Source organism: Telopea speciosissima, chromosome 1, assembly GCF_018873765.1.
Source record: "Telopea speciosissima isolate NSW1024214 ecotype Mountain lineage chromosome 1, Tspe_v1, whole genome shotgun sequence".
Classification (NCBI taxonomy): Eukaryota; Viridiplantae; Streptophyta; class Magnoliopsida; order Proteales; family Proteaceae; genus Telopea; species Telopea speciosissima.
Genome location: NC_057916.1, coordinates 20,772,984 through 20,794,991, shown reverse-complemented (window position 1 = coordinate 20,794,991; position 22,008 = coordinate 20,772,984). Strand labels below are relative to the sequence as shown.

Genomic DNA, 22,008 nt, shown 5'->3' with positions numbered 1-22,008 from the left:
AATCAAAGTTGGACAAAAACTAGCTCATACTATTAATGAAAAATTACCCAAGGTAGTGTTTGGTTGAACCAAGTTTGGTCCAACTAATATGACATTTGACTTTGAACAAGAAGGCCAAGATCAAGTGATATAAGTTGGACCCAAAGTAGTGTGAATTGAATTGAAACTTCTCTGATTAATACGACTCGGACCAAAACTGTTTAGTTCATTCAACTTTGGCTTTAAAATTTTCTGAATTGGACCATAATTCTGCCATTTCTCTATCGTCTCTCCCGGGCATTATTTTCCTTTTCTATAGATGTGTTTTGCAGGATAAGATAGTTCCATTTTTGACATTAAGATATGATAATTACCCTTGTTGGACTAAGACTGAACCATGTAATTTCAAACCGTAGTGGCCTGGTGTGAGTTAAAACAGATATGGTTTAAGCAATGACTCGAACCAACCAGGAAACTCAAAGTTTCCTGAAAATCTATGTAGCCCTTAATCATGCTTAGTATGGTTAATTAACCAATATTAGCCACAATTTCTATCAATAAATTCATTTCCAAGCAATGGGCCAACTTAATAATGCATTTACTCATTAATGCTTTTGCATGATTGCCTAGCAATATTGTTACTAATGTTCATCAACAGTATTGTATCAGGATTACCAAACTCCAAATAGTGGCTAATCATGAATAAAAGTCACATAGGGGTGTTGGTGAAGAGATACCCTCTACACTCGCTACCGTAGAGAACTCACTCTTTCTTCTTTGTTTTTTTCTCCTTGACTTCTCCACATTTCATATTAATTTCGGGAAAAACTTTCTTAGGGTGTCAAGTGCAATTTCCTCTTCACATAAGTTTTTATTATCAATAATTTTGTCTCCTACTCTGGATATATAGCCCCCCCCCCCCCATATGGATGATATTATTTTTTTTTCCAGAAAAACCGTTGATATTGCGTGCAGATTCCTTCCCACATTGGCGTTTCAATTCGTCATAGCCGAGATTTGTAGGGGTTTAACTTGAACGAATTGGTTGGATGTTTGGAAATCTAGGACTAGCATTTGTAGCCAAGCCTGAACTAGCCTGACCTTGTGATAGAAAATCCCCGAGCTTAGCCTAGTCAGTTTAGGCTTGGTCTAGCCCAGCCCAATTCAACGAGCCCAACTTTGGGCTGGGATTTTTCAATCTAGGTGTAACAAAAGAGTTGAAAATTGTAGGCCAAACCTTAAAGATTTTGGGAGGGTTGGATTTTTTTGTGCTCATGTTGCTCTCCTGGGACCTACTTTAGCCAAAAGACCAGGCGAGCCATGTAGCCAACTTGTCATAACACCTTTTAAGAATTGTTGAAGGGTCAGTTGAAGATACAAGGGTGCAAGTTTGGCTAAAGAGTCTGAGCCGTCCCTGAGCCTGGGTTGGGCAAGGCCTGAGGTCTGATGGGGGTCGAGCTTGGGTTGAGGCCTAAGTTTGAGACTGGTCTAATCTGACCCTATATCTATCTATAAATTTATGTAAATGTCCAATTTTGATTATAACAAGATTTTCTCATTATATAGTGAATTTCCATATATAAATGTATAATTATACATTATACATAATAGTCGAGTTGGTTAATAAGGCCAATTCGACTCGACGAGGATCAATCAGGGCCAGAATGAACTAGGCTACGCTAAGTCCAACAAGGCTAAAGCCAGGTCTAAGATAAGGGGGCCTAAGGTTGGGCCAACCCACCTCAGCTTGATTGCACTCCTACGACAATGGTTAAAAAATATTATGATATAAGACCAAAATATAGACCAAAGTTTTTTTTTTTTTTTTTTTGTTTCAGTAATAGACCAAAGTTTCTTTAACCGAAAAAAAAAAAAAAAAAAAAAAATGAGACTTTCTCTTCACATGTGGAGAAGGAAGAGTTCTTTCACTAATCTGGTATCATAAACTCTTACTCATTACTATAGAGGTAAGAAACAATCTTCCTACTCCAAACAATTAGGTACGACTGAAGAATCCATCACTCTTTATGCAAAAAAGAAGAATGAAAAGACTAAAGAATCCTTCACCAATGGTGAATTGAGCTTGTGACTAAATTCTTACCTCCAAATAAAGTATAACATTACCAATAGTAGGGTTGAGGGGATTCCTTCTTTGCTTTAGATTAAGAAAAACTTTGTCCCAAAAAACAAGACAGTTTTTCTCCATCCGGCTAGAACATTCACTCCACCATCCTAGGATTCACAAACCCTATAGGATTTTAGTATGTTTCCCAAAACACACTCTTGATATTTCTTACATGCATTTGAACTCACCGCTATGTATGGCTAAAGAAAAATTGTATGGCTAAAGAAAAATTCGATCTTAAAAAATATATCTGTACATAAAGAGTCAAAAAAGCAAGATTGAAGAGATGACCAGAGCAGGCTCTGGGGGAAACCCTCCAATGCCTAAGTCAAAATTTAGAAAAAACAATAGTTAATAGGGGTAGAAAGAACAATAGGCTTAAGATTGAATGATTTAATCTTATATACATTGAGTATTGTCAACTCTTCCCATCATGAGAGGCCTAAGGATGCAGGGCATAGATCTAGTAGTAGAGTCGAAGCCAGAGTAGATGTCGAAAAAGAAGATCGGAGAATCTCAAGGTCAAATCCAATTGCTTGTCCTATTCAAGTTACAATTGGCCATTTTGGATCGTTGGGATCAATGAGGATTTATGATATTAAAGTGACTACCCATACTGCTTGGGCTACCATTGCTATTTCACTAGTGATTTTTTCATCTTCCAAAGATATTTTTCATATATATCATTTTGTCTTGTTAATTGTGTTTACAACTTTGTTTATTGGGGATCTATTGGTGTTACCAATCCCCTAGTCTGGAAGACTGCGTGTGTTGATGACATGTGAGACACTTTGACCATATTCCATTATTTGCTAATTATCACTCAAAATTAAAAAAAAATGCCAAGTAGTTCAAAATTACAGCTTAAAATTAAAAAAAATATTTTCATTGGATTTGCATCAAATTCACGTGGCGACCTCTGAGTTAAACGCAACACAATGACCACTCAAACCCCAGGTTGCAGAGGACCCAAATCCTATGGAAAGTGATGATCTTGTTAGGCTTTTGCTTATGTAATTCTAGGCTTGATTTCTTACCACGTGGCAACCGCTCATTGGGGAGCTAGTTTTACATATATCAATATCCAATTAAAAAGCAATAGCGGTTCTATTAATACACGTGCGTATTATTGGATTCCACTTTAAAATATCTATATCCAACTTGTGCGGCTTCCGTGTGGACGGCATGATGTTCTCACGTAATCTAGAAGATAAAAAAAAAAAAACTTGGTAGAAGTCTAGAAGACCAAACAGTGTAAGTTGTAACATGGACGTCCACTCCACGAGACACACGCAGTACAATAGTAGTATCACACGCGCTGAAACCTAAAACATGGGGAAAGACTGGAGATATATTTCCACCACGTGGCATCCTAAGAGACAAATTAAATGGAAAGCAAATAGGGGTGTCATCGTCTTTTCAGGGCCGTGAACATGATTAGAGAATATTCGATGTGGATACCTCATACCTCAAAAGAGAGAGATTCTCGTACACAGTGAATCGAACCGGACTCAATGAAATTTATGAAAAACCAGAGTTTGAGCTGGCGGATCGGCTCAAACTTCTTCTCATACAGCTAGCAAATAGCAATGCGTGATTGATGGTTGGGCTATATTTAGATTCTATATAATTGGCTTTACTAGAAGGAGAATAATTCTGGTAGTATACCAATCCATCGCGTAAAGAAAGAAGGTAAACGAAAAGGATATTCTATTATTCTCCCTCGAGTCGGTTAGATGGCGTGGTTTCAACTCTAGCCCAATTAGGGCTTCTCCCCCTCACTCCTTTTTTCCATTTTCTCGTATTTCCATTTCTTAATTCTTATTAGAAAAAGAAAAATAACGATTTATTCCTTTTCCGTTACGATTAGCCGTCACCCCGTCCAAAAGCGTGATTAATATAGGTTACTGAAAAATCGGAAAAAGAAAACCACAAAATGAAAAATCAAAAGGAGGAAATTCACGCCTCTTGTTAAACTTTCTGTATTTTTTCGTTCAAAGTTGGATACCACGCAGAGAGGCCAGGCGTCCCTCACCCCTCAAGGCTCCATTTCCCGGTGCAAGTTGGAGGAGCCAGTAGGAAGTAGGAACAGCGTTTGAGGTCTGTATACTCCAGCCAATGCTTCTTGTTAGGGTTTTTTCTAGGGTTTCTTTTTTCCAGTTCTTTTGTTATATGTTTGCTCTATCTTTAAGTGGTTATTCGTCGTTTTTAAGGTTTCTTTGCGGGGGAATTTGCATCTCTGGGTTTCTCGGTTTTTCTTTATACGAAGAAATTCGTAAGGTCATAGCAAGATTTAACGCCGAAGGCCCGAAAAGCGGAGATAAAGAGAGTTGAATTGGGAGAGTGGCGATGCAAACGGAGGCTCGAGTTGGTGTTGTCGTCGAGGGCGGGCAGAGAACTCTCAGTTCTGCCCATGCTGGTGTCGTCGATGGCGGTGCTCGGAAGTTTGTCCAGCAACAACAACAGCAGCAACAATCGTTGCAGCAAAAGTCGCAGATAGGATCGGTCACTCATCTTCTCGCGGGAGGCATTGCAGGCGCCGTCAGTAAAACATGTACAGCGCCGCTTGCTCGCCTTACCATCCTCTTTCAGGTTAGCTTTCTCTTGTCTTTATTTGAATGTAAATACGGGAAGACAGGTTCTCTTTTTTCATCAAAAAAACGTCCTTTTTTTCTCCATTCGGCGGCTGGACTGTTGATTTTGATTTTCTAAGGATCATTTTTTTGCCCTTCTATTTGGAATGGGTGGATTGCATTGAACCGGTTTGCGTATACATTGGTAATGTACTGAAGTGGTCTGCCGAAATTTTCCATCGTTGAGAACAAATTTTGAGGTTCTTTCTTTCAGTTGGTACTTGGTAGGTAATTTGTTGTTGTTTTTTCTTCTAGTTGAAATGAACATATTTAGCCTTCTGTTGTTGTTTCTCCTGGCACCCATTTGCAAGCTGAAACAAAATTTATTAGCACTCGTATGGGGAGAGAGACACGTAACGTGGCCATTTGTGGTGGACTTTCTGTTGATGGCCGCTTCAGATTAAGCTCTTGGGAGTGCACCAGGGTATTTCCCCTCTATGTAGACCTCCATTAGTTTATGTGTAGCTTAAGCTTTGTCTGGCAAGTGGCATTCACATGCTTGTTGGCCAAACTGCAAGGAATGCCATTCATTGGATTTTTGTTGGTAGAGAAGGGTTGAGAATTTGGCATTGATGACTGGTGGAGTAGATACATATTTAGTCAGGTTGGGGTGCTGAATCCCGTGGGTTGATTTTCCTCTGTAGCTAAATTTTTGGTGCTCTCTCTTGCAAGAACTATTCTACCTTGAGATAAAATATTCTTGATGGCTGTGTTCATTTGTGCTGTTGTTGTAATAATGTTGTATTTGTTAGTATTGGGTTTTTAAATAAGAATCTATGATTAGAACCTGATAAGAGAGATGGGGGAAAAGAAGAAATAAGGGAAACGTTTCAGATTGATGGAAGAGATCTGCTAGAAAGAAGGGGAGAAAAAGAGGTGGAAAACCCAAATCGTTTTTGATGGATGGATGGGTGGGTGGGTGGGTGGGTGGATGGGGGGGGGGGGAGAGGGTCAGCCGATCATATCCAATTTTTAAATCCCTGAATCTTTTTCAATGTTGGGAGTCAGAGAAATCAAGTTGTGAAATAGAGAATTCCACACAAAAACGAGTTAACATTTTCTTAGTTACATGTTTCTGTGCATTTGTAATTTATAAGTAGTTTTACAGAATTTATTACTCTTTGTCAGGAAACTCTATTTATGCTTTTGTTGCATTTGATTTCATATGGTCATTTCAAAATTTGATATCCTAATGGAAAATCAATTTCAACCTCCAAATACCTGCAAGAGGAGATTATGTGGAATGGATGCTAATGCCTCAATGGCATTGCTGAGAGTGTGTGAGGTCCATGTGGAAGTTCTCTAGCTTTGGAGTCCAAACACAGTTGTTGAGGGCTGAGATGTGTATATTTATTTGTTCTCTTAGTTGTGCTAGAAGGGCGACACTGAAATTTGTTGGAATGTTGGTGCATACTGTATTCTTATTTCCCATCTGCTATCTTGAAATTCTACTGCCGTTTCTACGTCTTTGAACTTGGATGGTCGAGTTTGTGATCTAATTGTTTTAGGATTTCTTTCTGTGATTAATGGATGGAGATTGTTCAACTTCATTGATGCTTATTTATGTCTGTCTTAATTTCTGATTAAGAAGTGCAAGAGAATATCAATTAGAGGTCTTTTAGTATGGAAATGAAGGCTGTTGCAGACTTCACACAAATCCTAGTTACATAACCTTTTTTTTCTGCAACTATTGGAAGTCAGCTAGCTTCCTTCGTACACTGATTACTTATTAGATTTGTATTTAAGATCATAGTTGTCAAGGTGTTGGCTAGGCTCTGTCTTGACTGCAAAGCCTGCTCGGAAGGTCTAGCCGACTGTCTGCCTTTCTTGTTTGGTGTTGCCTAGAACAAAAATATGGGAAATGGAATTTGGGAAGATGGGATATCTATTACTAACTCGTCTATTTTTCATTTGAAATCAATGAAGGGTTGAAGTTTCTTCCATCTGCTTGCTTATTTCACATATTTTTGTCTCTTTAGGTACAAGGCATGCACTCTGATGTTGCAAACTTGAGCAAGCCTTGCATTTGGCGTGAGGCTTCACGTATCTTAAATGAAGAAGGTGTTAGAGCATTCTGGAAAGGGAATCTTGTCACAATCGCCCATCGTCTTCCTTATTCTTCTATCAGCTTCTATGCTTATGAACGCTACAAGAATGTGCGTACAACTTTGTCTGAATTGGTTGCTGTATGCAGTTCATTTGAATTGGTATTGTCATCCTAGTAGTTTGCCTGACTATTAATTTAATATTGTCATTTGCAGTTACTGCAGTTGATTCCTGGGCTGCAAAGTAATGGAGAAAACTTAAGTGCAGACATTTGTGTGCGACTAGTGGGTGGTGGTTTGGCTGGAATAACAGCTGCATCCATGACATATCCATTGGATCTTGTGAGGACACGTCTTGCAGCTCAGGTAATGTCAGTACAAATTTGTTATACAAATTAGTATTTTGCTACAGGTTTTGAAAACTTGTTCCTTTGCAATGTTTGCAGTTGTTCTAGGCAGAGTTCACTTTATATTTCTTATGTTTTATTTATATCTTTCTCGTTTTGGTATGATGATTATTAAAATTTTTTCCATTGTATAGAAATTAGAATATCAGTGAATAGACTAGTGGTTGGTGGGTAGTAGTTTTCTTGTTTAGCTTTCCATGTAACTGAACCCCCATACAGAATGTACCAATAGCCTCCAACAGAGATTAAAAGGAAATGTACGCTCTTTTAGTTCCAACAAGTTTCTCATGCTAAATCTTAAGATCTCAACATGGTTGCAAGTATGCCTGTTATGTAACCTTTGTAGATAAAAAAAATTTAATGCAGAAATCTAGAGTTTTTTCACTGCAGAATTAGGAATTTATTAAAATGGTTTGCTGCTTTTAAAGATTGAAATAAAGCCTTGGCTATTTAGCTTCTTTTGTGCTGAACTCGATTACTTTTAAGAGTTGTCTTTGGGCATCGGCAGCAAATTGTTGACATGCATTTCACAAATTTATGGCCAGAGGTTGAAGAGCATGCATGCTGATGTGATCACAGGTTCACAAAATCCAATTTAGGGTCACTATGGACCCACAAGACTAATTAATTACTCAATTTGAAGGTTGATTGGCAATTTAGTAAATTATTGAAGTTCTGGAGCCCTTAAGAAGGAACCAATGGACTTTATGGCAGAATAGTAAAAAAACCCAAAAGGGGAGGCAAATTTGAAATCAAAGGGGAATAGTGATAAAGTATGATTAAATCATAAATGATGGGTATAATGGTAAAATAAGGTCTTCTTCTACCTTCTTTCACAACAGGAAACCAGCGGTAACCCTTTTGATATTGATGGCTGGAGCTCTCTCGCTAGTGCTCTGTTTAACCTGAAATTTCAAGAGAAGATTCATAGCTCTTGGGCCTCTACTGATTCCTGTTGACCAGCACCCAAACATTGTTGTAGACATGATGCAGACTTGAAGGTCTATCGCAGGAGATCCAAGAGGCCAGCTGCCTTGCTGCGTGGCCTAATTTATTTAAGTGTTTAATTCTGTTTTCTTAACTTAGTTTATTTTATGTTAAGTTATTTTGGTTCAGTTCAATTGAACCATGAACCATGGTCCAATTGAAGTCATGGTTCAGTTGTGGTTCTGATGCAGATAAGCCATTTGGAGTCTTCTTAACTTTCTTTTTTAGTATCTAAGTCTATTTTTGAGTCTTCTATGTAACTTTGTAAGGAAGGCCTACATTGTACACGAGTTTAAATAATAGAAAAGTTTGCTTATGCAATGTTGAAATCCTGAGATAGGATAGGTGAGAGGCCTAGGGAAAGAACAAAAGAGAATTGAGAGGAAACTAAAGATTAAAAAAAAAAGGATAAAAGAAAATTGAGAGGAAAGGAGGGGGGCAATTCTAGAAAAAAAAGAGACTTAAAGTAGGTCGTGAGAGGGGTGGGGGGTAATATGGGAAAATAAGGTTTAAAAGGAATACTTATTGTTTTGGGGGAGTTTGAGGTGTCTTCGAACTCTGCAAAGGTGAGAGTTGCGATGAAAGCGTCTGATGTAAAACAAGGAAAGCTGCTAGGGGAGCTGTGATGTGAGGAAGGAGGGAAAGTTGATCCGCTGGAACTTCGACGGAAGGTGGACGATTCACGGCAGGAGCTTGATACCAGGTTTGTGCTCTTTTTTTTCTTTGTGTTCTCTGCTTCTCTTCTTCTGTCTCTCACTCTCCTCTTCACCTTCAATTTTTGTGTTTCACTTGGTCAAATCCGAGGGGGGGGGAATGTTTGATCGCTTCACAGAGGGGGGAAAAGGAAGGCGGTGGAAATCAAACCGATGGGCTGCAGTTGGGTTTCAGTGTTTTGAGGTTTTTTTTTTTCGCTGTCACAATGAGGGGAAAACAAAGGGAGAAGGAATACTATTTGGGGTTGGGGAGATGGAAAGTGATAATGCAGGTTTTTTTTTAAATTGCTGTTATAGACAGTACAGCAACAGGGAAAAAAGAATGGAGAAAAGGAAGGAAGAAAAACAGAATGGGAAGAGAGATCACAAGAGGAGGAAGATGGGAATATCTGAGAAGAAATCAGATTTGCAGGGGAGAGAAGAACGGATAAGAGTAAGTGAGTGGGGGGGGGGGATGAAGAAGATCGCACAAGCACTTTTGGTCATGCAGGTACTCACAAACAATTCCATTCTATTCAAACTCCGGCGATGGGGAATTACATTATATGTGAAGAGAAATAAAAGACTCTTAAAAATAAAGGCCAACTCTCTAACTAGGAAACTAATTCAAATAAGGAAACTAAGAACAATTGAGAAACCAAATATATCCTACGTAGCTAACTTCTAAAATAAGCAGAATAAAATAAACTAAATGCCATTATTTCTCCAAATAACATAAATTCCTAAAATCCTAGGAGATCCAAAAACTCAAACTAGATCCGGTTCATCTTCGTCTGGATTCCCAACTAGGATTGGGTCGGTCCAAGGTAGTGTATCTGCATCAATGTAACTACATCACGTACTACTATCTCTCTTTCCAGTCCTCTATCCTTGTTGGCCTAGTGCCATCCAAGCTGATTTCATAGTCCCTCATAGGCTATGATTTGTTCCTTCCCTTGGTTTTTCAGGCGTGTTCTGTTGAAGGACACAGTTAGATAATTATCTGGTATTATTGGGGTTACAACATCCTAATGGAGTGATGTGGAGACCTTTCAGTACTTCTTCAGCTAGTGATCTCTGTTAACTTCTGTAGGTTTTCTATTCTCAGATTTCAGTTTTTTGTGTATATCTTCTGTTGAGTCACATCTGAGCATTCTACTGACCTGCGCATGGTGCTACGTGTCAATAGATCAACAGTTGCCGTTTCCAACCATCTTACCAATTTAGAAACTTCTATTTTCCGTACCCTCTAATCTGGTGTTGCAGGATTCTCTAGGATTTCAAGTACTGTTATTGTCAAGGCTGATAATCTCTGTTTGCATCCAGTTTTCTTACTTTCAAATTCTAGGTTTGGTTATTTTCTAATTCTGTGACAGTTACATAACTTCCTATCCAGCCATTGGATCTAGACCAGATTTTGACATTTTGTTCATCACACTAGTAGGTGATTTTGACCAGCATCCAGTCCCCATCTGATTAGCCTGCTGTGAGTTACAGATCATTACTTTATTTCTGGATTTTGTCTGGCCCTGTTATTCTGGTTTAGCTTTGTTTTCCTTTTCACTTGGGTTAGGTGATTAGGATACCATCACATGCTTGTATAGATAAAGAAACGAAATGAAGACTCATAATCTGAAAATAGAAACTGTAGTAATTAGGTATCTAAACAACTACCAAATCCCCTATGCATATCCAATTTTGGTAATATAGAAATAGTGCAAAATATACAAGATAATCCCAAATCTCCTACATGTATGGTGGAGGGCTGGTGGGGGAAGGGAATATTTGAAAAATCAGATTTGCAGTGGAGAGAGGAACACATAAGAAGGGAAGGGGGAAGAAGAAGATCACACAAGCACTTTTGGCCACGCAGGCACTCACAAGCAATTCATTATTCCATTCTATTCAATCTCCAACGATGGGGAATTATATCATGAGAGAAAATGAGAAATAAAATACTTCTAAAAAATAAAGGCTAACTCTCTAATTAGGAAACTAATTCAAATAAGGAAACTAAGAACAAATTTTTTTTATGGTAGAGGAAACTAAGAACAATTGAGAAACCAAATATCCTACGTAGTTAACTTCTAAAATAAACTGAATAAAATAAACTAAAAGACATTATCTCCAAATAAGATAAATTCCTAAAATCCTAGGAGATCCAAAAACTCAAACTGGACCCGGTTCATCTTCATCTGGATACCCAACTGGGTTTGAGTCGGTCCAAGGTAGTTTATCTGCATCAATGTAATTATATCATGTACTACCATCTCTCTTTCCGGTCCTCTATCCTTGTTGGTCGAGTGCCATCCAAGCTGATTTCATGGTCTATCATAGGCTATGATTTGTTCCTTCCCTTGGTTTTTGAGGTGTGTTCTGTTGAAGGACACAGTTAGATAATTATCAGGTATTATTGGGGTAATGTGGAGATCTTTCGCACTGCTTCAGAGAAAATTTGCCCTGTATTTGGGTTTATTTCATTCTGATCGAGTTCAAGGTTCTTAATGAGGTAATGCCTCTCCTTGAGAGAAGTGGGTCAGTTGCAGTTCTCTATATGGGAATGGCCTCTTTCAGGACTACCACCTTGGGTTACTTCATCTTTAATTTATAATGCTAGCTATTTTGATTCACATCTCATGAGCCTAAATCAAGTGAGCTCGACGAAACCCAAGGCCTTCAGCTCCATTTATCTTTGTTTACTAGATGTGAAAATCATACTTGGCTATGCAAATGTGGATGTAATGTAGTCCTAGATAAACAAGAGTCTACTAGGAGCCAAGTAACCAGGACCTTCCAAACAGCTGGCCGATTGGGGCAGAATTGAGGAATTAGGTCAAAACTAGGGTTAAGCTTAGGGTAATGGGGTTGGATCTTATTTAGTAAATCTAGGCAGGTCTATAGGAAGCTAACAGTGAAGGTTTGGTGATGTTTGAGTGAAAATTAAAAAATTAGAAAATGAGGGTTTCGGATTTTGGGTTTGGGGAAGATGAGTGTGATGAGTATTAGGGTTTAGAGGTGGAATTTGGGCTAGGGCTTTGGATCGAGTGCTAAGGGCAGTGAGAAGAGGGTTCAGTTGTAATATGGATGGGTTTGGATGGCTGGATAGGTCTAGACAGAGTTTAGGGTTTTTGGGTTTTAATGGAGATGAGGGGGATTAGGGTTTAAGTGTTAAGATGGGACTGGAATTGGGATCGACTATAGGGGATGGCCTAATGGAGCTGTGGTATGAATTTGGGAAGATTCTAATGATGGGATTGTACTGGAGAGATTGGTGAATATCCTAGAGTTAGATGGATCGATGAGGATAAGTAGGGCTTAGGTTGGAGGATTAGTAGAAGAATGTTAGTTGCAGAAAATTGTAAACTACTTACTGGAATTTGCAGAACTTCAATGGCAGTAACTTGAAGGATAAAAGAGCCTCCCGATCTACAAGATGCAAGGAGTCAATTGGAGATCCACCAATCCCTTCACCTTGATAGAGGCCACAAGGCAACATTCACTAAGGAGCAAGGCAGCAGCAAGAATGGCAGCAAAACTGAAAACAGAATTGGAAAACTTGAATTATGGGGAAGCCTCCCACGTTGAACTTTATTTATAATCTGATGGCCAAAGGCCTAGAACCTATTCAGGTTAGGAATATGAGTCCTAAGGCTGAATCCTATTACAAAAACGAATCCAGTCCTCTTTAGAAATCATGGAGGGGGGACAACTTTATTTAAAAACTAATAACTTAAAAGATTCTCTAAGAACCAATAGAAATAAAACAACTAACAACCAATAGGAATAAGTCACTTAAATTGAACCATGGTCTGAACCGGTTCAATTTAAGTTTACAATTAAACTGAAAAAAAAAACTAAGCATAGGAAATTACTAAGGCTGAAAAAAACTAAGTATGGAAATAAACTGAGGCTCCAAACATAGGGCTGCTTCTTCTTGCGGATGCTTGGATCTTCATCTAGATGATTGATTTAGTCTCAGAGGCTGTCATATATTCATAATTGTCACGTTAGCATGATTTTAATCTTCAGTTGGTGGATCCAAATTGTTGGATGGTACGTTGTTATCAGTTGAAATCACCAGATTTAGAGAGAGGCTGATGGAAAATGTTCATAATAATGTATCCATAAATGCAGGAATTACTTGTGGTAAAGAAAATAATATGCACCATTTGTTGTATTGGAACCAGAATATGGTTGTGTTATCTGTGTCTTGAGTTCTTGTACCTGTTTCGAAGATTGGCCTGCTTCGACTTTTTTTCTGGCAACCCGAATTAGTTTCCCCCCTGTGGTTTGTGATGGTACTGGAGGGCTTGGAGGAATGTTTTACCGTCTTGTTGTGCAAGTAAAAGTGAAATAAGTGATATTTAGGGGGGTTAGTTTCGTGTTAGGGCTTTATGGGGAGAGTACTTGCTGCACCCTTTGGGTGTTCTTGAGAGATCTCTGTTGTATTTTCTTCCATTACATAGTGAATCATCTTTAGCTTCACCCGTGGATGTAGCACATCATATCGCTGTGTGAACCAAATTAAATATTTATGTCATCATTGCTGTTTTTGTATCTTCGTTTTTGTGGCGTTTGTGTTAGCTGGTTGGCTGTGAAACACTAAGAGCATCTAGAAATTCCTGCAAATTCTGACTATTCCAATGGTCATTTGTCTACTCCTGCCTTCGATGGTTTGAGGATAGGGAGGTTTCTTTTCATGTTGAGCATTGCCCCTTCTCCGTTTTACTTAGATTTCGATTTTTTTCCTTTGGGTACAAGTTGACTTTAAAATCCTTCTTTGAAGCATCTGCTGACAGGGAGGCTTCTGAGATGCCAGGTGTTAGTTAGTGATGTTTGAAATAACGAAGTCTTCCATTTCTTCGTGCATTTTCATAATTAGTGCTGCCTCCTTTCTGTTTCAATTATTTAGAAATCAAATAATTTTTGTTATAAATAAAAATTGCTTTCACAACTACACCAAAGAAAGGCCTTCATAACTTGTACCATATTAGGTTGTTATTGGGTTTTAATTAAAATTTATAATTTCATTTTTAGTCTCATGTGATCTTGAATATTGTATGTATATATTCAGATAATCATTTTATTTGGATTTCTACAGAGAAATGTAACATACTACAGAGGTATTTGGCATGCTCTGTGTACAATTAGCAGAGACGAGGGTGCTCTTGGCCTATATAAAGGTCTTGGAGCGACATTATTGGTATGGTTCTTGTCTTATAGTGGTTATCTTTATCCACAATTTCCTTTATTATGTTAATCTTGACGGCCTTTGTCTGGACAGGGGGTTGGGCCCAGTATAGCAATTAGCTTCTCAGTTTATGAGACATTGAGATCTGTTTGGCAGAGAGAAAGGTAAGTGCTTTGTTGCTGATCACCTTAGGTAGGTGCTTCAATATGCCAAGATCTATGTACTGCCTCTTTTTTGATATACATCAGTCTAATTCTGTATTGTCTTTCACATCAGGCCCCAAGATTCTACAGTACTTGTCAGCCTAGCTTGTGGCAGTCTTTCAGGACTTGCATCATCCACAGGTAAGTAAGGAAAATCGAAGCCGTAAAAAGTGGGATTCCTTGAACTGTTTGCAATTCTTTCTCCCCCCCCCCCCCAAAAAAAAATCCTTTCCGTCTCCCTGAAGCAACAGGGGGGGGGGGGGGATGGTGGTGTTCTCTACTGCACTACAAGAATAACTGATTCCATTCTTTTTTTCACCCCACCTTTTTGAAGAAGAAAATTTACAATGTTTTTAACTGTATTGGTAGTTGTAATCATGGTTCAAGAACTCGTCTCGAGTACAGGTTTTGACCTGGCCAAAAAGCGAGTTGGTAGTTGTAATCATTGTTTTTAACTTTATTGGTAGTTGTAATTTGGTATGCGTGAATGCTGTCAAAATCGCTTTGAATGATAATATTTTTTTTGACATCAAAATAAATGAATATTTTACCGCACTTTTGGTTTTTTTTTCTTCAATGTTTTACCATATTAAGATTTATGGAATTTTTAGATTTGAGAAAAACCCCATCATTAGAAAGTTGAAAATTGCATCTTTCGTAGAAAATCCAATTTTTTTCTTGAATTGGGGGTTTAAATGTTTTATCCTTTTGGAATTTGATTTTTTAACTATTTTTATTGGATTCAAATAGGGGGTATTTGCGTATTTATGAATAATATCTTAAGTAAATTAAATTAAAATACATTTACTTAAATGATATTTGGCATAAATAAGTGTCTGTATGCCAAGGTTTGCATAAGTAGGTGTCTGTATACCAAGATTTCCCACCGAGATGACCAAAACCATTGAGATCTCGCATCTCGGTCGAGATCTAGCACTCATATAATGGTGTTTGGGTCGAAATCTCGGTCGGGTTGAGATCTAGAGCTTTTGAGATGGCGAGATATTGGTGTTCTTGTACCATGGTTGTAATGCTTTTGAAATGGTGTTTTTATTTCTGTGATCTGTCATCTTAGAGGTGCTTGTGTTTCTTTTTCACGAGAGGGATTTCTGGCCTTCTTGAATGGTTATGCTATTGTACTTATCTTGCCTATATTGTACTCTAAAGTAGCTTATGATCTCTTATTTAGTGTTTTTGAACATGTGAATGCCATAGCTTACAAGCTGCTGCTGCTTGTGCTATACTTGAAAAAAAAATTTATGCTGTAGAGAGTACAGATTCCAAGACGTATAATCTAAAATTATGAAATGCATTTCTTTTTGTTTATTTCTATTTTACTTTTTCATACAAGGGGAGGGGAGAGATGGTTGTGTAAAACTGGTTCAATTCAATGGGGCAGTTGTACCTGAACTGACCTATGAGAAATAACATGATTGATTATTAATGACAGAATTTGTGTAAAGTTGACATGTCACATAACCTTCATGTGATTGTTTGAAGTTGGCGCCTTCCATTTTCAAATTTTCATGTTATTTTGCCCCACCAAAAAATCATTGTGTACTGTATTGTTGTCAAATGCATGCACGTCAGCGGCTCCATTTTGGTTGACTAATTTTGTGCTGGCTACTCTTTGTCATTTGACACTGCAATTAAGGATTATTGATTTTTTATGGTCTGTATTTCTCCAGTAAATTGATTATCATATCTTGTATACAAGAGATTAGGTGGAAGGGTGAAAAAGCCTAGGACTTGGATGACTATAATATTTGTTGTACTGGTGTAAAAATAACAGAAGTAGGGTGGGAATTGTAATAGATGAAGATTTTACAAGAATAGGTAATAAGTATAATTGGTGCTTATACACCTTGACGCGATCCTGGATCCGAAACCCTTGAATTTGGATCGCTATGAGCCCACTGTCAAAAGAGTAGTGGCTATTTTGGAAATTCGTAGAATAGTTTAGGATGCAATTGGAAGGACCAAGTGGGGTCTAGGACGTAGAAAAAATAAAATTAAAGAGAAGGATAAAGCTGGAGTCTAATTTCAGATTGGGGATAAAACAGAAATAATTTTGGAAAGAATGGCAACTGTGATAACAGCCCACTTTCGGACTTCTCTGGAATTTCAGAATAGTCTGGGATGAAAAAGAAACTTGCTCTGTTAGAAGGGTTTTTTTCTGAGATATTAAATCTCATCAGTGGAAGGAACTATGAGATAACTTAAGAATGAGGGGCTTTTAACAAATATTTAAAGGACCTGTCATTATTTGTAAATACCATGAATAGGTCATCCCTTACCTCTTAATCTGAACAGTCCAGCGGTAACCAAACTTTGTTTCAGGAATGATGACACCCTCAATACGAAATCATTCCAACTGAGCTTATTAAGTTCAAACCCTCAACCCTCATGAATCCAACAAACCAACATGAGAATAAACATTCTTAAAACCAAATAAATATTCTTGTAAGAGAGCCTGGCGGAGGTTAAGGAACCAGGTTAGGTCTCTCAACAGAATCGGGTCGGACGATTTTCACCTTTAAGATTCTGGTATGTTTTTTTTTTTTACTATTTACCCCCCCAAATCATACTAACACCGATCTGGTATCGGCCAGATACTAATACCAATTCCTAGAACCATGCTTTAGATGAGAAGAGAATGAGATCTGCAAAGGGAGGAAGGAGGAGCAGCAGTTGACCTTTGACTCTCACAAACCCTACGTAAACTTCAATATTCAGTCCAATCCAAAAATCCGTAACTAAAAAGAAAATTTATAGGAGAATTCCCAATTGGTTTCTAAAACTAAAAGTGAAAAGTAGGCTGAGAAAAAATAAAATAAAATTGAAGTTACAAAATTATCCCTATTGAGCTCAACCCAGCATTGCACTGCATAAAACAAGGACATACCCAGTGTACTAGGCTCCTGCCATTGCGGGGTCTGGGGAGGGTCATAATGTACACAGCCTTACGAAGAGGCTGTTTCCCGACTTGAATCCACGACCACTGGGTCGCAATGGAGCAACCTTACCATTGCACCCTTGCAATGCATCACACTTCAAATCCAAATCGGATTAGATGAAAATATTAGGAAACAATTTTGGGAACAAATGGATAGTTTAATTGAAGAAAGTAGTCAAGGAGAAAAGATCTAAATGGACATGTTGGAAGAAATAGTAGAGGTCAGTAAGAGTTCATAAAGATAGGAAAGAGGAGGGGATGAGGAATAGCTTAACTACACAACATAGATTAATGTTCGCAGATGTGTTTAAAACATTGAATCGTAGGAAACAGGAGATTATCTGTCCTAGGATAAAATGCTTGAACTTAAAACGAGAAACTTGAAGACATTTTCATAAATTAGTAACACAAGGAAGGTGGGACTTCGATGAAAACAATAATATGATGTAGCTAAAGAAGCTCTAGGCTAATCTTAAGGAAAACAACATTCATCCAGAGAAACTCAGTGTTAGGATGGGGAAATTCAAGTAGTCATTAAGGCTAAAAAATCTTGTTTTAAAATTTGGAAAAAATTACAGATGAGGATTTAAAAAGTTATAAATTTGCTAAAAATTAAGCTAAAAAGATAGTTGGAACGCAACTAAGAAGGATTGGCCTTTAAATCACTATAACAATTTAGGTACAAAGGAGGGGAAAAAGATGGATACCTATAAAGTAGCTAAAATGAGGGAAAGGAAGAGTAGAGATTTCAACCATATTAGACGGATAACATGAAGATGATAATGTATTAATAAGTGATGAGGAGATTTAAGAAAGATGGAAAAACAATTTCTATAACGTACTGAATGAAAATAATACAATTTATAGTGTTTTAGAAGGTTGTAATAATCTTAAGATATATGTGAAAAATTAGGGTTACTATAGTAAAAGTAGCTTGTAAAGCAGTAGGTCCAGATGGTATTCCAATTGAGGTGTGGAAGAACTTAGGAATTAGTGGAATAACTTGGCTAACTAAGTTTAATAAAATTATGAGCACAAGAAAAATGCTAGATGAATGGAGGAAAAGCATTGTGGTTCCGATTTATAATAGTATAGGTGATATTCAAAGTTGTAATATCTAGAGGAATAAAATTTATGAACCATACTATGAAATTCTAGCAGAAAGTACTTGAAACATGGCTGAGACAAGAGACTAATATTTCTGACAACCAATTTGGTTTTATGTCAGGAAAATCAACCATAAAAGCTATTTATTTGCTTAAGAGGATTGGAATGATTTGTAGAATATAAGAAGGATCTCTATATGGTCTTTATTGACTTGAAAAAGGTTATGATAGAGTTTCTAGAAAGTTAGTTTGGCAAGCGTTAGTGAAGAAAAGCGTTAACAATAAATGTGGACATGGTTAAAGATATGACAAATGGTATGGTGACTAGTGTAAGAATTGTTTGATGGTAGGGTAGTGAATTCCCAATCTCAATTGGATTACATCAAGGAGTAGCTCTAAACCTGTATTTGTTTTTGATAATCATAGATGAGCTGAGTAGAGAAAAAATTTTAAATTTTTTGAAAAAGAGGAGAGACAGACACCTCAACTCATCATTAGTATCATCATGACTGTTGTCCTATTATGTTTTTCTTCTCTTCTTGGTTTCCATAGTCTTGATGTATGCCTAGAGAAAAAGCATCCATGTAGCAGACCCCATAGTTGGGATAAAGCTGAGTTGAATTGTTATTATCCAGTTGACTGATTAACTGTCCTAATCAGTAATCCCCAAAAGTGAGAATTGAACTTTGCCAGGTAAGCTCCTCTTGTTGCTTTGTTTCCCAAGAAAAGAGAACAAAAAGAAGCAATTTTCCCCCTCCTGGAAATCATAGGGTTGTCTAGATTTAATGATAATTGACTTTAAAAATAAAAACAAGATAGGAAACAATTTATTCCTGGGAAAATAAACTTCTGATGCTGGATGGATTATCATAGAAATATGTACTTGTGTTTCCAACTGACTCCATAAACTTCGAACACACCACCAGTTGGTAGTATCCTATTACATAATAGCAGGATTTTTGAAATCTCCATACCAACCATCAAGCACCCAGTCACACTTTTAACTAGATCATTTGCAGTCTTATTGCAACAAGATCCATGGTTTACGTATTGGGCGTTGGTCAGGCATATTGTCCATTCCATATACCGATCCACTGATACCTAGCTGATACATATAGGTACCGCCCAAAACTCAAGCCAGGATTGGGCTATATCAGCCAATCCATATTACGATTGATGGAGCCTTATTCTACCTGGGATGAGTTTTAATCTTTGGTGGGGGTGGGGATTCAGTCAGTTATAGCAATCTATTTATCAGGGTAGAATTTAATGCCATCAAACTAGGTCTGCCTATGATTTCACTCAACCATACTGATTTATTATTCCTGTGACCAGAAAACCAAGCTGGTCAACTTGTTCAAAAGCAGCCAACAATAATATTTTAAAAATAATGAAATTCTATTCAAGATTTTACCTTGGGGGAAAACTGGAAAACCCTAGGTTGGGTTTCGTTAAGTCTATCTGATTCACTCATGAACAACTTTAAACTCCACTCACATTGGAAAGCTCAGCACTAAAATATCACTTATGTCAGAGATACAAATTTCAAATTAAGACTCCAAAATTATAAGATTATTGCAGCTGGATAATTTAAAAGAATGCACCATACTTGAATATAAGAACTGAGAAAGGGAATATTCACACTGCATAACATATAAATATCCCCTAGCTGGCTCTAAACTCAAAATCACACATTCCCCAAGGATAGCAGTTCTAACACACTCTTGAGGTTTGTTAGTTCCTAATGTGGTAGCTGCATCTTGAAAGTTCTCTATTGAATGCTGAAGTCGGAATTGTCAATTTATGATTGTTGATGTTTGTTGCGTCTGGATTTGTCTATTACGAACTGACATTTGCACCCCATAATTTGCAGTAACATTTCCTTTGGATCTTGTAAGACGACGGATGCAGTTGGAAGGGGCAGCAGGTCGAGCCCGTGTGTATAAGACAGGTCTGTTTGGTACATTCAGGCACATTACAAGGACTGAAGGCCTGAGGGGTCTGTACCGGGGGATATTGCCAGAATACTACAAGGTTGTCCCAAGTGTGGGCATCGTCTTCATGACTTATGAGACATTAAAGATGTTTCTATCAGATTTATCTCACAATTAGCTTTTGCTGCTCTCACATTGCCATTCTTTGGCTTTGCCGCCATTAACCTTTTCCACCATCTAATGCCAAATTGTGGAATTTTATAGAAGATGGCTTAGTAGATGACGAGTTCTTTTGTCTTTTCAATGGCGCCCCTTGGAGAAATCCCCATAGGCGATAAATTTTGAGATTGCTGCCATGGGACCATACCATATGTTCCTTGTGTAGATAGAGATAGAGAAAGAGAGAGAGAGCACACAATTGAACCACACCAAGTGTATTAAAAGTATTTAGTTCTCGTACACTAGTATTCATCGATAATCATTTTTTCATTGCCACAGTTTTGTTTGTGGTAGATTGAATTTATCCTTTTCTGAAGTTAAGATTTGACCTTGATTCCATATATCTTTGACACCTGATTGCTGAGAATGCTTAATCCATGAATTGAGTTGATAGCTTGATAGCATCAGTTATATCAGAGTGTGAAGGTGACACTATGGATTGAGAGAAGATTTGCAACGTTTTGCTTTTATTTTGTAAGGGCTTAACCTTCCTGTGTTATGGTACTACTTGTTTTAAGAAATTTAGGCTACATGAATCGAACTGACATTAAATTCCATTTAGCCACCTTAATTTGGGGTTGTCTTTTAAGGACCCCTACCCCCCCCCCCCCCTCTTCAAAATAAAAAAAAAAAAGGCAAAAGAAAATGAATGATCTTCATTGATGTTTTGTACCTTATTGGGAATGTTATTTTCCTTTTAGGTAGAGGTGAGAGAAAGAGGGGGGCGGGGGAACTATTTCAAATGTGATTATACGAATTCGAAATGGTAAATCTCTTAGGCTGTGTCTGGTATGAATTCTCCGAACAGGTTTTGGGTGTAGAATGCATTCTGAAGGGACAAAAGCGTTGGTTGGTGCACATTCCCATTAAGAATTCTTAGAATGAGGGCAAGAACAAGACTTGTTTTAAAATGCATCTAAAGCCCCGTTCCAGGTTGTCGTTCTTTCTCAACTAGCTGTACCTGCTATAATGACCCTTCCTAATCTCAAGGTACTCTCTCTCCATTGCCACTATACATTCCTGTTATGCGTTCTCAAAATACTTGGCATTCTAAAATTAGAAATAGAGAAGAATCAGATATCAGAATAGCTGTTGCATATAATGGGTCCTTGAATCTTTAGCTTGATTTATAATATATAAATCGTGTTTATAGTTTATACAGTAGTTGTAGGCCCAGAGAATGCTTGCGAAACACAGCCTTAATGTATTATTACGTAAGAAATATGACGTAGTGCGGCACAAATCAGTGTCAGTTTGTGCCTCTCTTGATATTTATTCTACATAGCCCACATACTCGAAGTGCAAGCATCAATACTCCCTCCCATTCGGTTAACCTTTTGGGATTGGTGTGTGGTTTGTATGATTACACTTTCAACAAAAAAAATACTCCCTCCCATTAATTCTATATCTATAGGCAAATAAAAAAATTATACCCAACACCAGTGTTTTAATAACGCTATGGATTCTTTACAAAAAAAAAAATTAATAATGCTAAGAATCCCATATTCTTTCTCCACATTAAACGTAACGA

The 22,008-nt window shown here is 37.6% G+C and overlaps 1 protein-coding gene across 2 annotated transcripts; it reads left to right on the top strand.

Annotated features, from left to right (window-relative positions):
* Positions 1–4,368: 4,368 nt before the first annotated feature.
* LOC122648972 (mitochondrial substrate carrier family protein B-like) lies at positions 4,369–20,750 on the top strand. 2 transcript variants are annotated; one of them, XM_043842302.1, is made up of 7 exons: positions 4,369–4,696; positions 6,717–6,893; positions 6,999–7,148; positions 13,970–14,071; positions 14,153–14,223; positions 14,336–14,403; positions 20,198–20,750. In XM_043842302.1, exons 1-7 carry the CDS (start codon positions 4,454–4,456, stop codon positions 20,434–20,436), a joined length of 1,050 nt encoding a protein of 349 aa, XP_043698237.1. In that variant the 5' UTR covers positions 4,369–4,453; the 3' UTR covers positions 20,437–20,750. The 2 variants fall into 2 exon arrangements, with proteins under 2 accessions (XP_043698237.1, XP_043698238.1); XM_043842303.1 differs by having other exon boundaries at positions 14,153–14,215; positions 14,327–14,403; positions 20,198–20,491.
* Positions 20,751–22,008: the final 1,258 nt, after the last annotated feature.

Bases quoted from the DNA above. Each gene is read 5' to 3' on its own strand.
- LOC122648972 (XM_043842302.1), top strand. From the start codon at position 4,454: ATGCAAACGGAGGCTCGAGTTGGTGTTGTCGTCGAGGGCGGGCAGAGA. The intron at 7,149-13,969 runs GTAATGTCAGTA...GGATTTCTACAG, and splicing joins GGACACGTCTTGCAGCTCAG to AGAAATGTAACATACTACAG. The intron at 14,072-14,152 runs GTATGGTTCTTG...TTGTCTGGACAG, and splicing joins GTCTTGGAGCGACATTATTG to GGGGTTGGGCCCAGTATAGC.